Raw genomic sequence first — 23,307 nt, 5'->3', positions numbered from 1 at the left:
TTTTTATGTCATTTAAACCCATTATGTTTGAAATCTCATTTCATAAAATTTAAATTTCAATAAACATAGAATTTTTTTTATAAATTTATATATCTAAAATATTTATCTGATAGTGTGATCCTTATCAATGCTTTAGATTCAAATTTTGATAAAATAAATTTTTACACCTTAAATATTGATCGATATTTCAAAGAAACTTATTAAGAATCTTATTCAATTCATTTTATAAATAAAGCTGGTAATATATACTTATAAAACATAACTGATCCAAAATCTCATCCGATAAATTTTATACATAAAACCCCGCTATTCGTGATATATTAATTTTAATTATCAAAATATGAATGTAATTATTATGTATCAGATTTACTTATCATGATATATCCATATCAAATATTATATAAATCCAAACTCGAATATCAAGAATTTCAAATCTTATTCGATAATTTTCACACGATATTAAATCGAACAATTAAACATAGAATTTTCAAAACCTCACCTAAATGAATTTGCTAATATAATATTTCACTTCACATAAACCGCTTACTTCGGATTCGGATCTTATCGTGGAGCTTTGGATCCGTCGTTCTCCGCCTCTGACCAATAAAAGGCCACCGTCTTTTTGCTGAGCGCTCTCCTTTTTCTCATGGAGAGGCTTATCCCTTCCCCCTGTCGAACGGCTCCGCCCTTCGCGAGGCCTCGCCCGCCTGTCCTCCTCCGGCGACCCCCATCGTACCCCAAGCACAGCCTTCCTTGGCTCCCGCGCAATGGCTTCAAGCCCGTGGCTTCGCTCTTCTCCAAACGAGTAGGACCGCCGCCGCCGCATCCCACGCCTGCTGTTCCTAGCTCTTCCTCCTCCCTCTCCGATGCCTCGGCTTCTCGCTCCGCCGAGGAGGCCCGGAAGGCTCAGCTATTTCCCGAAAGAAGAGCATCCGCCGGTTCTATCCTGCGAAAGGTGATTTCTTTAGCACTTATTTATCTTCGGATTGGGTTTTAGGATTGCTTTGTTGGGCGTGACTGACGGATAAGTGCTACATATTTTAATGTAATTGTGCTTATAACAAGTTTTGGACTCAAATTTTTATGCATTCGTTGGAGAATTGTTTCTTATCTGGAATTTTTGGATGTTACATCGTAGTGTATGGTTAGCAAGGACCTAATTTTTGCAGCACTGAACGTGTTGGAAGCAATACGGTCTTCCAGAATTCCTATTATTCCTGTATGACACTCCTAGCGTGCATAATGTCCGGGGTTATAGTTGCATAAAAAAATGTGGAGCCTTGAACAGATTAGATTTAGAGAACTTAAATGGATAGATCTAATCTCATGTGCGCACCCCCTTGCTCAGCTCAATTTTGGTAGATGATGCAGATGTTTGCTTGGGGATTCTGTGACAACTGTGCTTTCAGGAATTGCAAGGTGTCCAGAGGTTCAGTGATGCAACATGATGTGGATCTGAAGTTTTTGATATAGATCAAGAATAGTAGGGGAAGAGAAAAGGGGATGAGTGATAAGAGGAGAAGGGAGAGAAAGAGGAGTACACTGGGAGACACAATATCAGTGGGCTAATGATAAATAATAATATACTTAGGAATAAAAATTCTAACGGTTCTTGTTATAGCAACAATGGTCAGTAATCCAGGATAGAGACTTAAAGTAACCTTACTTGTCGAGAAGCTCATGTTTGATCTCCTTTCATTCGCACAGACTTGTCTAGATAACCTGTTTTGGACTCCCAAGCAAAACTTTTTTAAACCCTTCTTTATTGGGTTCTTTTTTTTGTCTAACTAGGGTTAGCTTCTTTTTAGATTTATTGAGCCAAATCTACCTAAGCTGCATCACAAGATGAATCTCGGCGCTCGAAAATCAACAGTATGCTTTATTTAAGAATAGTGATTGGACATGTTTACTTCAAAGTCTTAAGACTTTGGTTTGTAGCATTGGAATCAATTCCTTGTGTATGCTTGAGCTTTTTCTTTTTCTTTTTCTATGTTTAGATGATGTATAATTACTTAACAAAATAAATTACTATCCATTTTATGGCATATGCAGATGCTTTTTCTGAAGATACATTTCATGTGAATATGGGTTTTCTTTTCGTAGTGTGTCTAGAAAAGTACAGATTCAGACTAGTCAAATTTATGTGAATTTGCGGCATTAAATTTTTACCAGTAATTGCAAAGATAATGGCATGGTTAAAAGATTGTGTTAATTTGTATAGAAGGCACATGGCCAATTTTAGTTTGTTTTTTCCACGTTACGATCAATTAATTGCCAGGCAAGTATTGGTTGATTTGGCTTGTTTAGTGATTTGTGGTTTTGACCATCTTTGTTTAATGGAAAGACCATGTTCATTAGTGCCTTTTGTGGATCTTTTTCATGCATCTATTTCATGAAAGTGTGTATTCTACCATGTCTCAGGTGCACTTGAGTGATCATTTTGGTTGATGGTTCTTTGTCCATATTTAATTGTCTGATGTGTTCTTAGTTTGACTATTGTTGTTGCCCTTGACTAAGCTTAATGGTGGGGAAAGTCCATGTAGCTGACCCCTTATAATTGGAAATTCTCATTTTGTTGTTGTATTTAAATTTTCAGATCTCTTCCTTTCAGGCTGTACATTCTGCAGTGCTTGTTCTCGCATCAGCAATAATTTTTACAATAATCCAACCAATTCTAGTACCGCCCTCCTATGCAACAGTGCAGTCTGCTGCCAGATCTGGTGGAAGGCTCATTAGAACGGAATTATTAAGCAGTGCATGGACTGGTTTTCTTGCTGGTTGCCTACACACATTATCGGGCCCTGACCATCTTGCTGCGTTGGCTCCCTTATCCATTGGCAGAACGAGGATCGAGAGTGCTGTAGTAGGAGCCCTTTGGGGATGCGGCCATGATACTGGTCAAGTGGTATTTGGATTACTGTTCCTTATGCTCAAAGATCGTATGCACATTGAGGTCATTCGTACATGGGGAACAAGAGTTGTTGGTTTAACTCTGCTTGTCATTGGTGCAATTGGATTCAGAGAGGCCTCAGAGGTGCCCATGCCTTGTGTCGCTTTAGAAAATGGGGAGTGTGATGTTAGTATCTACGAGCACTTGGATGCAGGTCCGACTGGGAAAAAGAAGTTTGGATTTGCAACCTTTGCTACCGGCATTGTGCATGGTCTGCAGCCTGATGCACTCATGATGGTCTTGCCAGCGCTAGCACTTCCGTCGCGCTTGGCTGGTGCTGCATTTTTGTGTATGTTTCTTGTTGGCACGGTGTTTGCCATGGCAAGTTACACAGTTTTCATAGGTTCATTCACTCAGGCACTGAAAGAAAGGGTTCCTAGGATTACAGAGAAGCTAACATGGGCTGCTTCTCTTGTAGCAATATCCATGGGACTAGCCATTCTCATTAGCCAGTTCTTTGGTTTTAGTCTGTACTGATTTTTCATCTTTAAAATCTTGCAAAGAAGCTATTAGTAGATCTGCAGAGTTTGCTGTATGACAAAAACTACTATTAATTTGTTTCTTTTGGATTACTTTAGTCGTAGCAACCATGCACAAATCTGTTCTATAGGCAAAGGTCTTCCATTGCTGTCCTTGTTTTATTCTTATTAAAACCTAATGTGCTAATTTCTAGTGTCTTTTCTGAACTTGATAAATTGAGTTCTTTTAGATCTGTAACCAAATGTCATCACAAGTTGATCCTATCATCTACACTAATAGCATCATCAGTGTTGTCCTTTCTTGTTTGTGCTTGATAATAGACTCTGAATTCTCCCAGATCTTCAGTTACATGTCATCACCAGTTTGTGTGGACTTCTGATAATTAGCATTTATCTTTATTTACAATCCTTTTTTCCCCCCATATTTTCTCTTTATAATCCTTTTATGATTTTTTGAAAGCACTATAACACAAAATAAAAATATTATGAATATAACTTTTATAAAAATTATAAAAATATTATTATATATTTTATACTATATTATAATATTTTTAGATATTACTGAAAAATACTATAATTTAGTATAAAAATATTATTATATATTTTATACAATATTATAATATTTTTAGATATTACCCAAAAATACTATAATTTAGTATAATATTTTTTATGATTATTATTGTTTCTGTTTTGTCACATTTTGCCATGGTTATCGTTTGCAGGGTGGGGGCCAACACGAAAGCTGTTGGACGTTATTATCACCTCCTGCCATCACTATTCCCTGTACGGTGAACCAATTCCTTCGCCTGAACGGCGGGACACACTCTCACCTACTCCAAACATTCATACCACCTCGTACGATTACAATGGACGGCTGAGATAGGTTGGTCCGATGGCTGGACGGAGCAGATTCGAGAATATAAATGTAGCTTTTGTTTCCGTGGGGCCCGCAACTGTCAGCTAATCGTAAAGTCTCGCACGGCGGCGACCTGAACAGCGATTACTTTTGGCATTCCGTAGTCGAACCCACGCACCGACCTGCCTTGTGTTGCTAACTTTGTCCAATCATAGGCAGGTATTAGACTGGGTAGTGATTAATAGAGGTAACGTCGCTTATCACATTCGGCGAGTACGTTCACCGCAATAAGACTTTCATCTTACCTGCGACCGTTGGACCGTCTTCGAAAGGCCTGTGGCGAACGGCGAGGCACCAGAACTAACGCCTCCATGCTCGTTAGCGGAGCAACGTGAGTGGAACGTACGCGCATATTCCCAGCTCTCTCGCCTCAGCGTAAAGTGAACCACTCACGGAAAAAGTTGATCCGTTCCGACCATTCTCCGCTTTCCCTGTCGTCTCGCCCAAATCTTGGGGCGTTCGCTACGGAAGAAGAAATGGGGGACTACGTCCCACTGAGCCCAGGCCCCGAGGAAGCGGAAGCCTCGAGGAAGGAAGGAAGGAGAGCCGGAGGCACTCGCGTCGCCTCTCTCGACGTCTTCCGAGGTCTCTCGATCGCTGTGAGCTCTCTCTTAGCTTCTCTGACCCCTATATTCCGGTCGCTGGTCTCCTGATTTAGGTCATGCTGTTCTTTTCTTGAGATAGATTTAGGTTTTAGTGGGTCGATTTCGTGATCTTGATGTCGATTGCGGGCACATTTCCATTTCTTGAACTGTTGTTTCGGTCGTTTAGTCCGTGATAAGGTCGCGGTACTCGTTTCTTGAACAAGAATTAGGCCATGGTCTATTTCTTGATCTTTGCGACTTGTTGGTATGTTACGCAGAGAGTAATGCGACATGTTGAGCCAGTTGATTGGTGGCAAATTGTACGCTTATCTTGATAAATGAATGCTTGGAAAAAGAATCAGGTTTTTAGTGAGTCGGTTTCTTAATCTTGAGATTCATTATAAGTTGTATGTTCTGACTCACGACCGCATGAATCTTCCAGTTTCTCGAACTATTAATTCAATTTTTTTGTTTTGTGTCCAGATTAAGGTAATCATTTCTTGAATCTTATGCAGATAACCTGCAGTGGGAATAGTATGATGTAGCTATGACAAGTTCGATGCTTAATTCAAGAATTTGAGAGGAGTGAAGACACCTTGTAGTGTGATAATATATTAGAATAAACGTAACACCAATTTTATGGAACCTTATTTGCAAAGGGAATATCTGCTCTTGTTTCTGGTTCCTTCATGTGTTTATCTGAGTGTTCTAACGTGAGATGATTGGATGACAAGCAAATTATGGAGCTAACTTAAGAAAATTATTAAGATATAAAATATCAAATGCATTATATCTAGTCATATCTAGTTATGATTTAAATCATTCCAAGCGATGATATAAATCTTAGTTTGATATTGATTTCGGCAATAGCTGGACTGGTACGATACCGATTATTAGGTATATTCATATCTAACTTGCTTTATTTAAAGAAGCTAGTCACTGTTTTAATTAGGCTTTAATTTTATCATTTATCTAATCATGACCTTATTCAAATAGTTCCAACGCTCTCTATGATAATCCTGATATAAACAAAATGATCACATACTGAAATGGTTAAATTAATTCTGGTATTGATTCAGAAACCAACAAGAAATTGCAGAGCCTATTCTCAGAACTAACCAATTTTTTCATAGGAGAGTGACATGCTAACACTGAACATCATCTTTCTCTCTTGATGATGGGTATTTTGATACTAGTTGCGGTGGATTTTTGAATATGGCCATTTTTTCTTTCGCATGCTGAAACTTCATAGTCTAATTGGCCCAATCAAATCATGCAGAATGATGTGCCGATTGAAGAACAACAAGATATTCTTGAATTTTTAGTAAATAGCTTGATTGGTTCCTTCCTTCCTGGCAACTGATAACTTCTATGTGCGTGAGTTATTTTGTCCCATGAGCTGTTTATTTTTATTTATATGTATAATTAAGGTAATTAGATTCAATAATCAACATATTTTGCATTTTAAAATTAAAACAAACTGTTTCTTACAACAAGTTTCCTATTTAGTATGGTTAGCAGATAGGTGCACATCTTATCATAAGTCTGTATACTACCTTATATATGTATGTACTGGTATGATATCAATATACAATTATATACATATATATATCATTAATAAAGATTTCCAGATTCACAATGGAGATATATATCTTCTTTTGATACATATAATTTTTGGAATAACTGACCTATTAATTTCGTTGAGCTCAAACCACTGGTCAAAATATTTAAGTTGAAGTTAATAATAATATACCTATTATACTTTTATAAGCTAATATTAGTTTTAGCCCATTTCTGATGTGGGACTAATCAGGATGTTACAATCTTCCCCATTTAAGGGCTTGACATCCTCGTCAAGACTCAACATAACTCAGATCTGACCCTAGCATGGTGCATGTGAGACATATCCCAGTGATGGTTTCATGCCATGACATATCCTCCGACCCTGCCCATTAGTAGCCCTTTTCTACTAGAACCCCTTACCATACCCCCAATACTAGGTCGGTTTTGATACCAATTTTTATGATCCGACCTGATAGGATAACTAAAGCTAAAGTTAACAATAATACACTTTTATAGCCAATCTTAGCCTTAGCCCACTTCCAATGTGGGACTAATTTGTGTTACATATGAGCCTCTGCATATTTTATGATAATTGTTTCCTCATTACTAAAGCCTAACTAAAATCTTATTCGGAATTGTACTTCTATATATAACTTGTAACTTTGTTTTTTTAAGTAAATAGGTTATTTGGCATATATTAGTATCATAATTTCTAATAGAGTACATCTGGTAGTTCCTTACTTAAATCAAATGTGCACTATGTTATCAGGATTTTATATATGCTCTCATGGAAACAGCTAATGATACTGTGTTTAAAAATTTGTCTCTAATGGAGTTGGTTGTTTCTTGCTCCATAATGTTCTTGAAACTGTGCTTGGTGTTTTTTTATAGTTGATATCCTTGTTGAGATGATTGTTAGAATGTATCCCAAATTTCTGTTGCAGCTGATGATATTTGTTGATTATGCTGGTTCTGTACTGCCATTTGTTGCTCATGCTCCTTGGGTTGGTGTACGCCTTGCGGACTTTGTGATGCCATTTTTTCTTTTCATCGCTGGTATTTCTGTTTCAATTGTCTACAAGGTAAGAAGTCTTTCCTCCTCTTGTGATGTCAAGTTTTCTTTGACATGTTTCTTATCTATAAACTGATAATCATATGTTGTCCACATGTTTAATTTCTGTCTATTAATTTTGCAAAGTTAGTGAGTCATGCAAACAAAGGAACCAATACTTAACAGGGAGGTAATTTCCATTTTTCTTGTGGATTGTTCATATGTGTGTATATATATACAAACATACATATATGTATGCATACTTTTAGCGACCCATGCAAACAAAGAAATCAATACTTAACAGGGAGGTACTTCCCTTTCCTCTTGTTGAGTGATTCATGTGTATGTATACACTTTCATGTTTCCATTGTTTCTTGTGAAATAAAATAAGCATGAAGCAGGAGCAGCAGAAATATTAATAAAGTGATCACTGGCTGCAGTGATAATAGGGACTAGAGTAAGAAAAGAGATGTAGAAGAGGTAGAAGTGATATAAGATACTAAGATGAATTAAAAAAAAGGGAGAGGAACAGAGATGAGGATAAAGGGCTAGCCAACTAGGAACTCTTTTCTGAAAATGAGAACTTTGCCAATTGGAGATGACCATTCAGACATGATGCAGGGGGAGTTACAATATTGGTGGAGTGATTGATGGACTGCAATATAGAGGCAGGGAAGGTATAGATCTAGGGGAGCTAGAAGGAACATATAAATTCCAAGATAAAGATGGCAGAGGATAGAGGAAGAGGTGAAAAATAAACAACTGGAAACTCTTTTTTGTCAAAAAAAAAGGAGTCAAATTTGAAAAGTCACCTAGACAATTTAGTACCAAATTCACTGAGCACTTGTTCACTTTGACTTGGACTTTCTAAGAGGAATTTGGTGTAACACTTTGGCTGATCAATTGGTGGTGTGATTTTTGTAATTTTAGAGTAAATTGGAAAATAAATCAGAGATTTATATATGGATCAGTATTAGCTCAGTGACCTATTAGAATGATACAGTTCCAGAGAACCGTGCTATACATAGACCTGTATCGTCCAATATCCTTGAATAAAATGTTACAAATGTTCAAACTTTGAGGTAGAGAATTTAAATCTTGGTTCAATAACCAGTTTCGATAATTACTAGAATTGGTATGGTACAAGTGATGTAAATTGGGAGACCTTTTGATGCTACAGTAGACACGGAAGGGAAAAAACCAACCAAATCTGTTTGGATTAATGATGAATTTGGATTCAAGTTCAATTGACATGTTCTCAATTAAATCTAGTTATTTTCTCCTTTTTCTTTTTTCTTTGGAATAATTTTAGTGTTATTGGAAGTTTCTCTAAAAAGTATATATTGCCACATCCACATGACACTGATGACAGTATCTCTCATGATTCAAGTGGTCATACTGCTTGAAAAACATAAGATGCCTTCAAAACAAAAAGAAAAAGAGAGAACTTATAATGCCAGTAATGTTACGCAATACAAAGTTGCACTCATTTTTTATTTTCTTCCTCTTTCCAAAAGTTTGTTTTGAACTTCTAGCTCTAGTAACATAGATTGCCCCTAGGTATGCAAGATCATCATTGATCTGGATCTTTTAAATTTTAATATAATCTGGGATGAATTAAATACATATATATGCATGACATATGCTAACCAATCTAGGTTGACTAGCTAGAATTAGTCTGGTAGTAGGTCCAAACACTAGGATTGTTTGTTATTGTGCAATCTAGCTAATTCTGATGGGCTTACCTAGTGCACCAAGTTCCTTTGTAACTGGATACCGGGGTTTGAGTCACGGAGATAACCTCTCTAATCTTTTGTAGAACGTGGACTACTTTAAGCAGTTACAAGGGGTGTCTTGGGGTACGCTACTTTACCAACTTGTGACTGGCACTGTGTTGGAACATGAGATTTAATCCATGTTCATGATTTGTCTGAATCCATAATGCTTGACTGAGTTGCATATCTCGGTAAGTAAATTGGCCATCTGCTAGGTTAAAGTGTAGTCTTAAATTTGTTGAGAATTTAGTTGTATTAGAATTAGAATATAAAAGTAAAATATTTGTAGTTCGAATCCAAGATTTAATAGGATTCAATGAGGTGGCAAGATGACAAAGTAATGTTTATTTATATAAGGACTAATCATAATTGAATTCTTTTATATCTTCTGCCGCATACTGTATAGTTTTAAGCATTGATGCACTTTGCTCGCACACAATATATTTTATCTAGGTTCCTCTAAAAATTGAAGTGGGGATCTAAAATTCAAATTGGAATTTTTCTAAATTCTAACTAATGATTAATGTTGTTGTTAATTTTGGTATTTCACGCATGAAAATATGTCAATGGGGATTTGTAATAGGATTTGGAAGCTACACAGCGGTACCTTTAGAGCTGAGTCCATTTGATGGTGAGATTAGAGGGTATCCAGCCCTGTAGCCGTAAACAGGGAAGGAGTGAATGTAGTTTACTTGGTGCGATAGTGCTTTTTTAAGCCTAGTTCAATCACTTCTGGATGAATAAGAACCAAACAATTGAATTCGATTGATTATCTCACTCTGCATTATTATAATGGCATTTTCCCTGCCAAATGGTTTTCATCTTTGGAACTTAAATGAAAGTGGGCTTTGGAGGGTGAGACTAGCATAATGTTATTAAGTGTGGAGATCCTTGGGCGTAATAATATTGTTGTTTAGCCAAAATTCTGCAGTTTCATAAGAATTCCCCATGCTAAACAGGCCCTGAGTTCACTTGCTTTAGGAACAGTATTTCTATTATAACCATCACTGCTAAATAACTGCTTTTATGAATGAACAGTTCTAACTGTTTCTTTGTTCCATTTCTTCTTTTGTACCTTTTTCTTCCTTTTCTTCTTTAGAGTCATTGTGTCCTAATTTTTATGATATTTAGCATATACTCTCTATTCTCTAGTATAAAAACCTTTGCGCTTTATTTTCAAATTTGAGAATGGGGTGGCTGGAGGGTCATTTTTATGTATAGTCATATACAAATGAGCTGTTCTTATACATTCTGCAGCAGACTATTGCTTACTCATGAAAATCCACTTAAATTTGGATTTTACTAGGATTTTAAATGCAGATCTTGTAGATAATCTTCTCCAAAAGCAATATGCTAATTTTTCCTAATATTGTTCTTCTGTTTTTAGAATAAAAAGGTTCATATTTTAATGTATTTTCGAGTTGTTTATACTTTATACAATCTATGAAGTTACCAGGGATCTGTTTGTGACACATCAGAATGTTCCATGAATAAATGAAAATCCCTTTTTTGATTCAGAACAAATCCAGAAAACTTCAATTAACCTGGAAGGCAATGATAAAGGCAGTTAAACTCTTCATTGTCGGTATTTTTCTCCAAGGTAACAGTATCAGATGTTCTCTCTATCTTTTTCAGAAGGTGCTTTTTATCTTATGTAATTTCTTGAATATGTATTTGTTCTTATTTTGATTAATACTTTATGAAAAAAGTGTTGATTCTTGTGTCTTATAACCTAAATGATGCTATTTAAATAAATAATAAAACGACATATAACCAAGGTTTGAAATTTCGTATCGTACCGGAGTTTCTACGATCTCTCGGTACGGTACGGAACGGTATACCGCTCGGTATACCGAGCGATATATGTATATATATTATATATATATATATATATATATATTTTTATTGGCCGACGTTGCATCGCCTCGGCGACGTCGCCTTTTCCTTCCCCACACGGGGCGACGTCGCCGAGGCGACGTTTATTTAAATTATATATATATATATATATATATATATATATATATATAGCGACGTCGCCGAAAAAGGCGACGTCGTCGAAAAAGGCGACGTTGCCGAGAAAGGCGCTGCGTCGCCGAGAAAGGCGACGTCGTGTCGCCTCGGTGACATCGCCGAGGCGACGCGACGTCGCCTCGATTTTATTTAAATTATTTATATATATATATATATATATATATTAATTTATTATTATTCGTTCCGCTCGGTAACGGACGGTCCGCGTACCGATATACCATCGGACCGGTACGTACCGCTCGTACCGGGTGGTACGGGTCGGTATGGCAATCCTTGCATATAACTATATAATGTACCAGCAAGATTCTCTCATTACAGACAGTAAAACAAAAAACAAACAATTAATTAATCGTTCATTGGTTCATACTCTCTGATTGGCAATTCCATTGTGCTATACTGGTTTGCTGTTAGAAAATGAATTCTTACTTCATGATCTAGATCTGCCATTGCATTCCATTACTTTTTATACCATTTTTAATTAAATATGCTCTTTAAAAGGTTCAAGTGTTTCTTGCGAGGTTTAACTTCGTTAGGGTGACTTATTTAGTGAGGTCTGTTTCTTGTTTGCATTTAACCATTTACATCTTTCCCTTTCTTTGGTTGCAAATGTCACTTGTCAATGCTTGTGCATCCATTATTTTTTTGTTCTGTATGATGAATGTGGCTTTATCTCTTACAACCTTTTCCTTTACTCCTAAATAAGTTCCCTCCTGGCATTCTCTTGTGCATGACATCTTTGCCCTTGTATCCAATTTCCATAATTTTCGAGTGTTGACTGCAACTAATCTTTTTTCCTCAAAGTTGACATGGAAAATTTTCAGGTAGTTTATGGACATAACTCTATACAGTCTGTAATACTCTTTTATTTCCATCGAAATTTTGCTTCTTTAGGTCTCCGTTCACCAAGCATTTCTGCCAATATGAACTTTAGAGTTAGTTTGCTACTTCCCAAGTCAATGGACATAGTTTTTTCAACTTTGTTATATGTTTATGTAGGTATTTGATGGTGCACTCTTGAAACATGTTCAATAGGCAGCAGAATGAGATATGAGATTGAAATGAGAAAAGCAGGGGTGATTTCTATTTGCTGACTAATATCTCCAACCTTTTTTCTTAATTTCCTGCATCTCAAGCTTTTTCCAATAGCTTCCCTGTAATGGTCAAGTTTGCAAAGCTGGTGGAAATTGAAGCAATTGCCCAAAAATTTGCAAATCTTCTCCGTCATAATGAATATAACTATATTCAGCCACATTCTTTAAGCAAAATTACAGCAATGTGGAACAGTGTGTGTGTGTGTGTGTGTGTGTGTGTGTATACACACACGCACACACAATCTCAGCATACTTTTGAGTGGTTGAGCCCTTGGATATCTAAATAAATTTCTCCTCTTCCTGCAGTTTTTAGAAATATGGTCCTTAATGACCTTGTAAAGTATTACATACTAGATGCCACTTCTCTTACTTTTAGTGTAGTCTTCCTGTTATTCTCCCTAGGTTCTAGGGATAAGAGTATATTGATGGTATGCGCTGTATAAGACAATGATAGTAAAAATCAACTAGATGCCCTTTTGTATCAGGATGTTCTCTTCTTTGTTTCATATGTGCCATTCATTTACTTTTGTTACACCAGCTATTTAAGTTTCACTACAAGTCCTTCCTACCATTCAGTTCTACTAAGGATGTCATCCTTTTTAAAGGTCTAATGCTATTGATATCTCTTTAGAGATGCTTTCTTATGTTCATGAACTATAATGTTAGGTTACATTTATCAAGGTGTATTGGCTGTTCTATTGGAAGCATGGTACTACAGTAGCATATTGTCTTATCTGAACATTCTATGTAACATAATCAAGTTTGTTTAGTTTATTTTCTTTTAACAATAGACCGAGTTGAATATTTACCATGTTATGTCATTTGTTATTTCAGGTGGTTACTTTCATGGAATAAATTCGCTGACTTTTGGTGTTGACATTCAGAAAATTCGTCTGTTTGGTGTTCTACAGGTATTAGTTTATTACAGAGTAAATGCTTCGTTTCCTGATATATTGTTTAATGCAATACTTGTTTCATGTTTTATTATTTTTTTCTAAAAATGCCTTGATATTAAGATTTTGATTTTTATGTTAATTATTGCTTCTCAACTTCGTGAAAAACAGAGGATAGCTATTGGGTACATTGTTGCTGCTTTATGTGAAATATGGTTTTCGAGCAACCGAACTATGAACGTTGAACGTGGAATGTTTAAGAATTATCAATATCAGTGGTATGCAAATTGTTTTTTTTGGGTTATAATGCACAATCTTAACTTGGTGACTGTCAATTAAGTTACTTTATTTAGGCATGTGTATCTTTATCTAATTTGGATAACTTTGATGTTTGATTGTGTATTATAAATCTATAAGACTTTTGGATTTATAGTTTTGCCATTGCACTTGACTTGGTAAGTCTCTACTTTACTTTTGCAATCAAATTTGCAATTTATATGTATATGGGCTTAAGTAGGCCATGCCCAGTAGTCGTCAGGGTTAAGGACATGCTAGGCTGGGTGGAAACCTAAGGCCAAATTAGTTTGAAGATCAAGTTGATACTTGCAATTGAGCCAAGATGGGTTGCCACCCATAAATCCAAATGCCATTTTGGATACCGAATGCGGGACCCATGTCGGTCCCTGACCGAATTGGTACTGGTTGGTACTGTTGTGTTGACACACGACATGACATATCGATACGCACCAGTGACTTGAAGAGGAAAAAGAAGGAGAAGAGGAAGGAACAAATAGTGGTGGAGGAAGTGGAGGAGAAAGAAGGTAGGAGGAAGAGGAGGTGGTAAAGGAAGAGGATCAGGAAGGAGGAAGATGAAACAACAAAAGAGCCAGTGAAGGATAAGGAGGAAGAGGAAGGAAGAAGTGGAGCCGATGGAGGAAAAGGAGGAGTGGAGGAAGCATACCTGTGTTCAACAACATGTAGTGGCTGGTGGGGAGATAGGTGGCAGTGGACGATAATGGTGACTCATGATTTTGCACTCCCTGCATACTGAGAAGACATTAATTTTTTTTTTATTTTTTTAATGGGTCGGATTGGACCTCTTGAGATGGGGCAGTCCTTGTATCGGTTCATACCTGAACCAGTATGTACTGCTCATTTTGTACTGGTCTGAGCGAAATAATATTCCATGCGTAAATCCGTATCCAATCGCATAATTTTGCCTTGCACTATTGCTAATACGGCTACTCAGTGTCTTTTGGATTTCAATCACTCTAGGTTTGAAAGAAGATGGAAATTATTTTTATTTTTTTAAATTGTGCTATTACAGTAGTACTTTTACTTGGGCATAATTTGGGTTTGGGCTCAATCTCAAACCTACATGTCTCAAATTTAGGACTTATTTTGGGTGTGCAGGACAGATGTGTTGTTTGTCACTTGAAATATGGTAAGTATTTTGACAATAGGGAATGGAGAATTAGATCTATCCAGTTCTGTGAAACAGATTGGAAATTCATTTTTAGTTTTGTTCGACCATGAGACACAAGAAACATGTGAGTTGCAACACATATTCGTAGACATCTAGTGGTTCAAAGACTTTATAAATACATGTATCTTATATTAAGAAGAATGCAGATTTGAATTTTATATTGCAAAAGAAAATGTTATTAAAGTAGGTATTGTTACTGAAGTAAATATGTGAGCCAAGGAAAGGGAGTATATGTAGGTTATCCAATATGAATACTTTTTTGTCTATCAGCATCTAATAGCATCTAGATTAAAGATATCCAATGTGAATAATTTTGCTTCTGTGAAGTGGATCATATGTAGTAACTATGTGGAACACAAGATTTTGTTTTGTTGCCAAATCTTTCTTTGTGGTTGAGATGATGGTTCCATTTTATCTTGAGTCATGAGGATGCATGACAACCTATGACAACAGAGGGCTTATCCCTGTCTTTTACATACTACTTCTGGTGCCTTCTTACAATCATAGTGTTTTTACTGTTTGGCATATACTTGGAGCTATTGTCAAATATTTGGAACATGAGATTATCTTCCATTGCAAAATCTTTCTTTGTGGTTAAGATGATGGTTGCATATTTTCTCAAGTCATGCAGAAGCATGGTAATGCTCGATAACAAAGGCTTATCCTTGTCTTTTACTTATTACTACTAATTTCTTCTTAGGATCATAGTGGTTTTACTATCTGGTATATACTTGGGGCTGTTGTATGGTGCATATGTTCCAGATTGGCAGTTTGAAATGCAAGAAATATCATTAAATTCTTCCCTGCCAACTAGTTACACCATTGAGACGGTAATATCTCTTTATTGTTTCTATTTTGTAATTATGTTCTTCAGGGCTATACAATGAACTTGCTTTGTTTAAAAGATCTGTATTATTGGTACCATATGATGTTAGCTATACATGTACTTGGACATTAATTTTCTCATTATCAGGTTAAATGTGAAGTAAGAGGTGATCTTGGACCAGCATGTAATGCGGCTGGAATGATTGACCGCAATGTCCTTGGCATCAAACACCTGCATAAAACACCTGTATATAGACATTTGAAGGTAATGAACTTACATTTGATATTTATCTAGATGTTGGGGATAATTTCACTTTTCGAACCATTGTCTTTTTAACAAATAGGAATGTATGACTCCGAAGGATGGTAATGGAGTGAATACTTACCCACCCTGGTGCCATGCACCCTTTGATCCGGAAGGCATCTTAAGGTATATATATTGAATTATGTAACCTGTACTTTTCAATGTCGATCAATCATTAAAGATGTCCTACTATCATGAGTACACAGTTTCTGTTTTAAGATAGGATGATAGCCTCATATCAGGGTAATGTCCAATTATAGGATAATTGGCATCCAAAGGATGAAAAGAAAGAATATACCACTAAACCATGATAATCCTATTTCAGTAATGAAATTGCTAATGTTAAGACAGCCTCTAGAGTTATAGATATTGGTAAGCTAAGTTTAACTTATGTGAGAAAATTTCTTTATTTGAAAATCACAAAATCCCATGAGATCTTATTAGAAGACACCTCTAAAAATCTATACTGGGCTCCTGGCATCTTATTCTTCTTTAAGAAAAATAGGACCCAAAGATAAGAATACATCTCAACTTTGGAACTTGATTGAATATATTAACTACAAGTATGGACCAAAATACATCTCTAAACAAAAGCAAAATAGGAAGTCCAACTAAAGACCTTGTCTAGGACTGCCCAAGGTAGAAACCTTACACAAGTATAAATCAGGTCTGAACACTTGGCAACAATGTGGCAGACTGACAATCTTCAAACTTACCGCTTCATTTTCATTTGGCGTGGCATATTAGCAAGTAAAGAGGGTTCTAAGCACTCTGAGCTAAATCATGAGTTTCATTAGGTCATACAGGTTGGTTGGTCCTTTGAAAATATTGAAAATGGCTCTATTTTGTCCATATGAATACCATTTTAACTGACTTATGATCAACAATCATCTGTTTTAAGTTTTTTCTCTCTTTGTTCTCTTCCTCACTACTAAGGTCAAACTTTGTATCTGTCATCCGTGTCGAGTAGTAGGCCTAAGCTCAGCTTCTTCCCCTGTTGCATGGGCATAATCCCTACGTTCAATCTCTTTCGGTAGCTTCCAGAAAAGCTTGCCTATAAAGCTCAGTGAACGTGTTAGCCAAACATGGCAAATATTGAATCTCTTGTAATATAACATGATTTTTAATTTCGATGTACACTGCCCGGTACAAGTGATATGTACCGGTCCGAGAGCGTCTCAACACACACGAACTGCCGCTACTGGGTGGTACCAAATTTTTGGCCTTGTATCGGGCGATATGGGGCTGTATCGGACGGTAACGATTGAAATTTCGACCGTTACCAACTTGTACCAGGTAGTACCGATCGATTTCGATCGTTACCGACTTGTACTGGGTGGTTTCAACCATTATCGACCTTTTAGCTATGTTTGGTGTACTGCTCGGTATGCCCTGGTATATCGTTGGTACGTACCATACCAAGCAAGGCTCACTATGTCGATACGGACCGAAATTGCGAACATTATAATATAGTACTCCATTCTTACTCCTATTATGGATTAAATTCATTTTCTTTGCTTTGCTTTCTTTTTATTGAAGATCTTTATGACTGAAAAGAAGCAAACTCTATAAACTATGACCGACCTTCAGTGGTCACTAAAAATTTAAATGAAAATCATGTTCATCATCTAGCTGGTAGTCCTTTGACTAGCATTATACCTTACCTTTAAAAAAAAAAACTAATGCTCCTATATAGCCTCTCTTTGAAGTATAACTTTCAGCTCCCCAGGTCACCAGGAACAAGGTGAAACACAATCCACTATATTCATAGCTTATTCATCTGATTACTCTTCCATTTATTTATAGCTGAGTCGCTGACCTTCGGACTTGGTGAATACTCATACTAGGGAGGTTAGGCCTAGCATAGGTGTGTAGACAAACCTTCCAAACAAAACCTTATGCACAGCTTTTAAGTACCAATAGAGAATGATCAGGTTCCAAACTCATCTCCGAATTTACAATGTGTTTAATACAAGGATTGTAATTTCGTACCATACCGAAGTTTCGAGCGTAGCTCGGTACGGTACAGAGTATCGAGCGGTACACCAGGGTGTATCGCCTCGACGACGCTCCGTTTCTTCTCCCCGCGATGACACAGAGGCTTCTTCTCCCCACGCAGATGAGGAGAAGTCATCAACGACGTCGAGGCCTCGTCGCCTAGGAGGTAACATCTCATCTGTGGCATCCGACGAGGGAGGGCGGCGACGAATCAAGATCGTCGAGGGAGAGCGACGCCGGATCTCCAGGTTCTCCCTTTTCTTTTCTCTCTTTTTTTTTCTCCCTCGGCTAATACCACCTGGTAGCGAGCAGCGACGGTCAAAAACAACCGTCACCGACCGATTTAGGGTGGTAACGAGGCGGAAGCAACCCCAATCGATAGTATCGCCCGATAGCGGGCGGTCCGCATACCGGTCTACTGGCGGACCGGTATGTACCGCCCAGTATGGGTGGTATTATTTAAAATTAAAATCCTTGGTTCAATATGCCATAGCTATTAATTGTTTAAAAGCTTAACAAAGTTTCCACATGAAAGATCAAACATTTATTTCTGGTTGTCTTGCTAAACTCCATAGCATATCAACTGATGGAATAAGTTTCACACAAATTTGCATAAACTATGTGCCTAGAAATTCATTAAAAAACATGCATCGAGATCATATCTCATTTCTAACAAGCAGCCGATGGAGTAAGTTGCATAAGATAACATGGGTTGATTCAATCAACAAAAACTAGCTAGTATAGTCAGATTTCATATATGGTATATATCATATATACTTTATTTATTAATCAAGGACATATCTACATGTTTCCCATCTATAGTTATTGTTTTTGCAAGACTACTGATTTCTGATCATGTATGAAAAATCTGTTTGCAGCTCATTAACTGCTGTTGTGACTTGCATATTTGGGCTTCATTTTGGTCATATTCTTGTTCTTTTGGAGGTATGAACACTATGTCAAGATAACTATAGCCTTGATAGTATTGGTTAGTCTCTGCTATTAATGCTTTCGTGAAACTCTATCTTGTGTTAAAAAGAAAATGCTATTTTCATTACATTAAATGACGTACAATACAGCTCACACATGGACTTGAGCATGAGACATATGTTCAACAGTGCACTAACCAACCAATCAGATGTCTCCACAGAGATGAAACTTGTGTTAATCCTGCAAATTCCGTAAAATTTTCTCTTTTGCTGTATGCTTTTGAAAACATTTGATTACATTTTTCTGTTGATATATTTATGCTCATTTTTCTAGAATTCTTTTCCAGAAGAAGTTCCCAGTTCATTAAATCAAATTCAATAGCTAATTTGGCATTTGTATGTCTTACCAATGGCAATATTTCAGGATCACAAGGATCGACTAACAAAATGGCTACTGTTTTCACTTTCAGTTTTCACACTTGGGCTATTTCTTGCATTTATAGGTAATTCTCAAGTTGCTTTCCTACGCTTAAACCTGATTGACTTTTTCTGAAATATAGAATTAGTTCTATATTCTATTAGCTGAAAGAGATTCAAAATTTTGTAGGAGTTCCTCTGAACAAATCACTATATACAATCAGTTACATGTTACTTACAACGGGTGTCGCTGGATTTGTATTATGTGCTCTATACGTACTGGTAAGCTCCAGAATTGAGTATGAAAGTTCAGCCCTTTTCACACATGGACAATATTTGAATTTTGAGGCACAGATTATATAAAATTTTGATGCTTTCCTTGTTTACTGCTAAAATATGCCAGCTTGGTTAGGCTTATTGTACATTTATCTAAAAAATTTTGTTTCCTTGATGATGGTAAAATGGCCTTTGACGTGTGTTTTCATGGTTTTGTTCTTCCATTTATCTTTGTCTCTTTTCTCTGTTCCTCTTTCTTTTATCCTCTGCTATAATGTTAATTTTGTCTTTGGGGAAAGAATTCTTGATGTATTATTAATAGAGGAAGTACTTGAGAGGAGAATAGTGAAGATCTAAATTTCAACTTGAAAGCAACTTTTTCTATTTGCTTAAGATTGTTATAAAGTTGAAGAGATGAAAAAATAATAAATTTGTAATAGTGCGTGGATGTGTTATATGAGGGCAGACATTTGATTTGAATTTAAGCTTTTTATCATGATGACAATGATGCTCATTTTTGCAAAACCTTCACGGCCAATGTCAGCAGGTTTTCTGCCATGTCATCATCCCAGAGCAAACCATATCCGCTAGCTGGCTTGTTCAACTGATGACTTCTCCTGCTCGCCCATATATTATGGGCTTGTATAAATGAATTTGTTTGGCTATAGATTATGTAGACCTAGGCATTTTTATCCAACTTATTAGGCCAAATTGCTTAGATCGTAACAACTGGTACAATTTATAAGGGCCTTTGGCCTTCCAGGGCTAGAGTGATGTTTCAGATAATGTTACACAAGGTTTTATCTTGGGCCTGTACTGGTTTCATAATATATTTGACAGTGTGGTATCGGTACATTGGGTGGTATACAGACTCATACCGTCCGATACCAGTAAAAAAAATATAATTATGAGATAGTATCGATAAGTACAGATCATATGGTCCGATACCGGTCCTTCATTGGACTAGTAAATATCAGTTGGTAGGCACCATGCCACCTGTTATTTACAAACTTGGTTACACTTTACCCATGAAAAGAACCAAGGATATTTTAACATGATGAAAGAAGATTAAGTATTATTGCATTAGAACCTCTGAGATATGTTGTGGCCTCAAGAAGACTTCAGGAATTTGATAGTGAAAAATCATGTAATTTAATTTTTTATGTGAAGGAGAAAAGGAATATCTTGTATATGTTGCATGGGGCTGCATCTACTGCCTTGACATAAAAATTTGCTGAGCTACATAGTTAGCCTGCTCCATTCAAGTTGTTGGGTTCATTCCAAGTGTATTTTCTATCTAAATAGACATTTGATGTGAAAGAGTGAAGAGTTTTGTGATAGGATACGACCCTCCATCTAGGTATTGTTAAAGTTGAGAAGGCCACCTTAGAGACATTGAAAGGGAAGGAAGAGAGGTTGCCACCTATTTGATAGCTGTAGTCTGACCTGAGATACCAATTAGATTCAAAAGACAATTCTCATGATTCTAAAAGATAGCTGCTAGAAAACCATAAATAAAGTCAGTCCAAAAATCACATCAGGAAACAAAAAACACTATTATACTTCCACCGAGGGTGGATGAGAACTAATCCCTTTAGAAGCTGAATAGGCTTCTTTTTCTTCTATGAAACCGTGTAGAGATCTTTCATTGACTAACGGAATGTTGTACCAGATGGAGTGGACATCTTTTGCTGAAATATGTTTTCCTCAGACATATTTCGTGTGCATTCATCATTTGTAACTAAATCTACTATTTTCTTTATGTTTCATTTTGTTTGCTTGCCTTGTTCCTTTTTATGCAGGTGGACGTTTATGGATATAGGTGTCCTACTTTTGTGTTTGAGTGGATGGGAAGGCATTCTCTTTGCATCTTTGTTCTTGTGGCCTCGAACATAGCTGTCATCGCACTACAAGGGTTTTACTGGAGAAACCCTAAAAACAACATTGTAAGTCTCACATCAGTAATTTTCACTTTTGACTAGAAGGGCATGTTTAATTTAGCAAATGATTTTTTAAACTTTGATCTCCATTTTTCATTTCTGTTTCCTAACTAGTTTTTCCTATTCAAATTAGGAAAATGTCTCTTTTTTTCTTTCTCGTCCTTGAACTTCTTGGTAGTGACAAACCAACGACAACAACACCAGAAGCAACCACAATGGTGTTGTTGGTGTGATAGTGGCCATAGCGGTGTTGGTGTGGTCGGAAGCTGGTGGTAGTGGTGTATGATGGTCATAGTGATGGAGTGTTGCTGGCAATCATGGGTTATTATTACATAGCAATAGTGGCAAAGGTGGTGATTATTGTGTGGCTGAAGTGGCAGTGGAGTTGGTGAGGGTGACAAAAATTTACCGTGGAGGCAAATTCTCTACTTGATTGGAATGGCTACCAGCTTGACCCTCTCAAACACTTTTAGTTGGTGATTTTGTTCTAGCGAACCCAAGTGTGAGGTCAAATTCCCTTTTTCTGGAAACTTACTGAAAGTGGAACCAAACTTTCTACATTTAGAGTACTAAATGTGGAGGCTAAGTTCCATCTCCATTCTTGAAAAACTATTTTGAGACATGATAATACGAGGACTTAATACCTTATTCATTTATTTTCAACAAAAAAGTAAGCAAAAATTTTGAATAAGGTTTGGATTTACATAATTATAGATAAAAATGAGATGATAAAAAATTTGCATTCATCATCATATCACTTTCAGAAAAATAACAATGTTACAGGCAAATAGGAGGTGTCCATCTTGTTTCTACTGTATGCTGGGTCACCTATGTTAAATGTTATAGCTTGCTTGAACCCACATATGTAATGACATTTCTACTCTCTGTATCGTATTATTCGTCTTTATATTCCAATATCACAAGGATATCAAATGAACAAGTCGTTTTCTCATTCTTTCTTTCAAACGAACATTATATTCTTGTATCTGCCTTTGAAATGAACATATATGCTAGTTTTTCTTCATACATGTAAAACTTGCACATGTACATCCATGACAAGGATGCCGCATGCTTTAAGATTTTCTAACCATTGGGAATTTGTGAGTAAACCAATGCCATCTGAAGCAATATCCATATCGGTAATGAAATATGATCTGCAGAAACCTATTTTGTACAATGATACGATGCAGCTTTCCATTATCCATTATTTTTATGCTTTCTGTGTCCCATACAATAATTTCTTTACTTCCTCGTGACATCTTTTTAATTCAGCAATGCTTGTTGGTTCAATTTTGCAGGTCCATTGGATAACTTCACTCGTGCGATAGTATAGAAGGACTGCTGACATGGAAAACCATTGTTTCACCAGACCCAACACTCGGTCTCCAAGCTGATTACTGGAAGTCCGTAATATTAACATCAGTATCTTGTAATGTTCGTGTGTTTTGGCCATGTAAGGAGGATCTACTAACATATTTGCATTGTCGTCCTCGACAAGAATAGATAACAACAATAGATCGATCCAACGAAGTGGGCAATCTCATTGGGACCAAGATTCATGGACTCAAAATGTGTAGTAAATCGAAATAGGTACTCCGTTCTATTCTAGCTGTTATTGGGTTTCTTGAGTTGATAGCTAATAAATAATATATATCATAAATTCTCCCCCCAAAAGCTTCTCCCACAGCATATAAACGAAACAAAGATACAAAAAAACGATTGCGAAGTTGGATTTATCGTTATAGGAAAAGAAGAAAACAAAATTGCGACCAATCTCAATTACAAATCTGAATTCTTTG

At 36.5% G+C, this 23,307-nt stretch overlaps 2 protein-coding genes across 4 annotated transcripts; both read left to right on the top strand.

Annotated features, from left to right (window-relative positions):
* The first annotated feature begins 644 nt into the window (after positions 1-644).
* Positions 645-3,527, top strand: LOC135610622 (chloroplast protein FOR GROWTH AND FERTILITY 2-like). Of its 2 annotated transcripts, none has more exons than XM_065105375.1 (2): positions 645-955; positions 2,612-3,527. In XM_065105375.1, exons 1-2 carry the CDS (start codon positions 647-649, stop codon positions 3,425-3,427), a joined length of 1,125 nt encoding a protein of 374 aa, XP_064961447.1. In that variant the 5' UTR covers positions 645-646; the 3' UTR covers positions 3,428-3,527. The 2 variants fall into 2 exon arrangements, with proteins under 2 accessions (XP_064961447.1, XP_064961446.1); XM_065105374.1 differs by having other exon boundaries at positions 2,597-3,527.
* Positions 3,528-4,610: 1,083 nt separating this feature from the next.
* LOC135610621 (uncharacterized) lies at positions 4,611-23,116 on the top strand. 2 transcript variants are annotated; one of them, XM_065105373.1, is made up of 13 exons: positions 4,611-4,930; positions 7,437-7,574; positions 10,837-10,918; positions 13,275-13,351; positions 13,505-13,611; positions 15,520-15,649; positions 15,793-15,909; positions 15,989-16,074; positions 18,825-18,891; positions 19,300-19,378; positions 19,483-19,574; positions 21,371-21,514; positions 22,807-23,116. In XM_065105373.1, exons 2-13 carry the CDS (start codon positions 7,440-7,442, stop codon positions 22,834-22,836), a joined length of 1,146 nt encoding a protein of 381 aa, XP_064961445.1. In that variant the 5' UTR covers positions 4,611-4,930; positions 7,437-7,439; the 3' UTR covers positions 22,837-23,116. The 2 variants fall into 2 exon arrangements, with proteins under 2 accessions (XP_064961445.1, XP_064961444.1); XM_065105372.1 differs by having other exon boundaries at positions 4,612-4,944.
* Positions 23,117-23,307: the final 191 nt, after the last annotated feature.

The sequence above is a fragment of the Musa acuminata genome, chromosome BXJ2-4 (assembly GCF_036884655.1).
Source record: "Musa acuminata AAA Group cultivar baxijiao chromosome BXJ2-4, Cavendish_Baxijiao_AAA, whole genome shotgun sequence".
NCBI classification, from domain to species: domain Eukaryota; kingdom Viridiplantae; phylum Streptophyta; class Magnoliopsida; order Zingiberales; family Musaceae; genus Musa; species Musa acuminata.
This window is presented reverse-complemented; position numbering and strand designations above follow the sequence as displayed.

Excerpts from the sequence above, each read along its gene's own strand:
- LOC135610622 (XM_065105374.1), top strand. The coding sequence starts at position 647 with ATGGAGAGGCTTATCCCTTCCCCCTGTCGAACGGCTCCGCCCTTCGCG. Across the intron at positions 956-2,596 it reads CCGGTTCTATCCTGCGAAAG|ATCTCTTCCTTTCAGGCTGT; the intron begins GTGATTTCTTTA and ends TTAAATTTTCAG.
- LOC135610621 (XM_065105372.1), top strand. The coding sequence starts at position 4,822 with ATGGGGGACTACGTCCCACTGAGCCCAGGCCCCGAGGAAGCGGAAGCC. Across the intron at positions 7,575-10,836 it reads CTGTTTCAATTGTCTACAAG|AACAAATCCAGAAAACTTCA; the intron begins GTAAGAAGTCTT and ends TTTTTGATTCAG. Across the intron at positions 13,612-15,519 it reads AAGAATTATCAATATCAGTG|GATCATAGTGGTTTTACTAT; the intron begins GTATGCAAATTG and ends ATTTCTTCTTAG.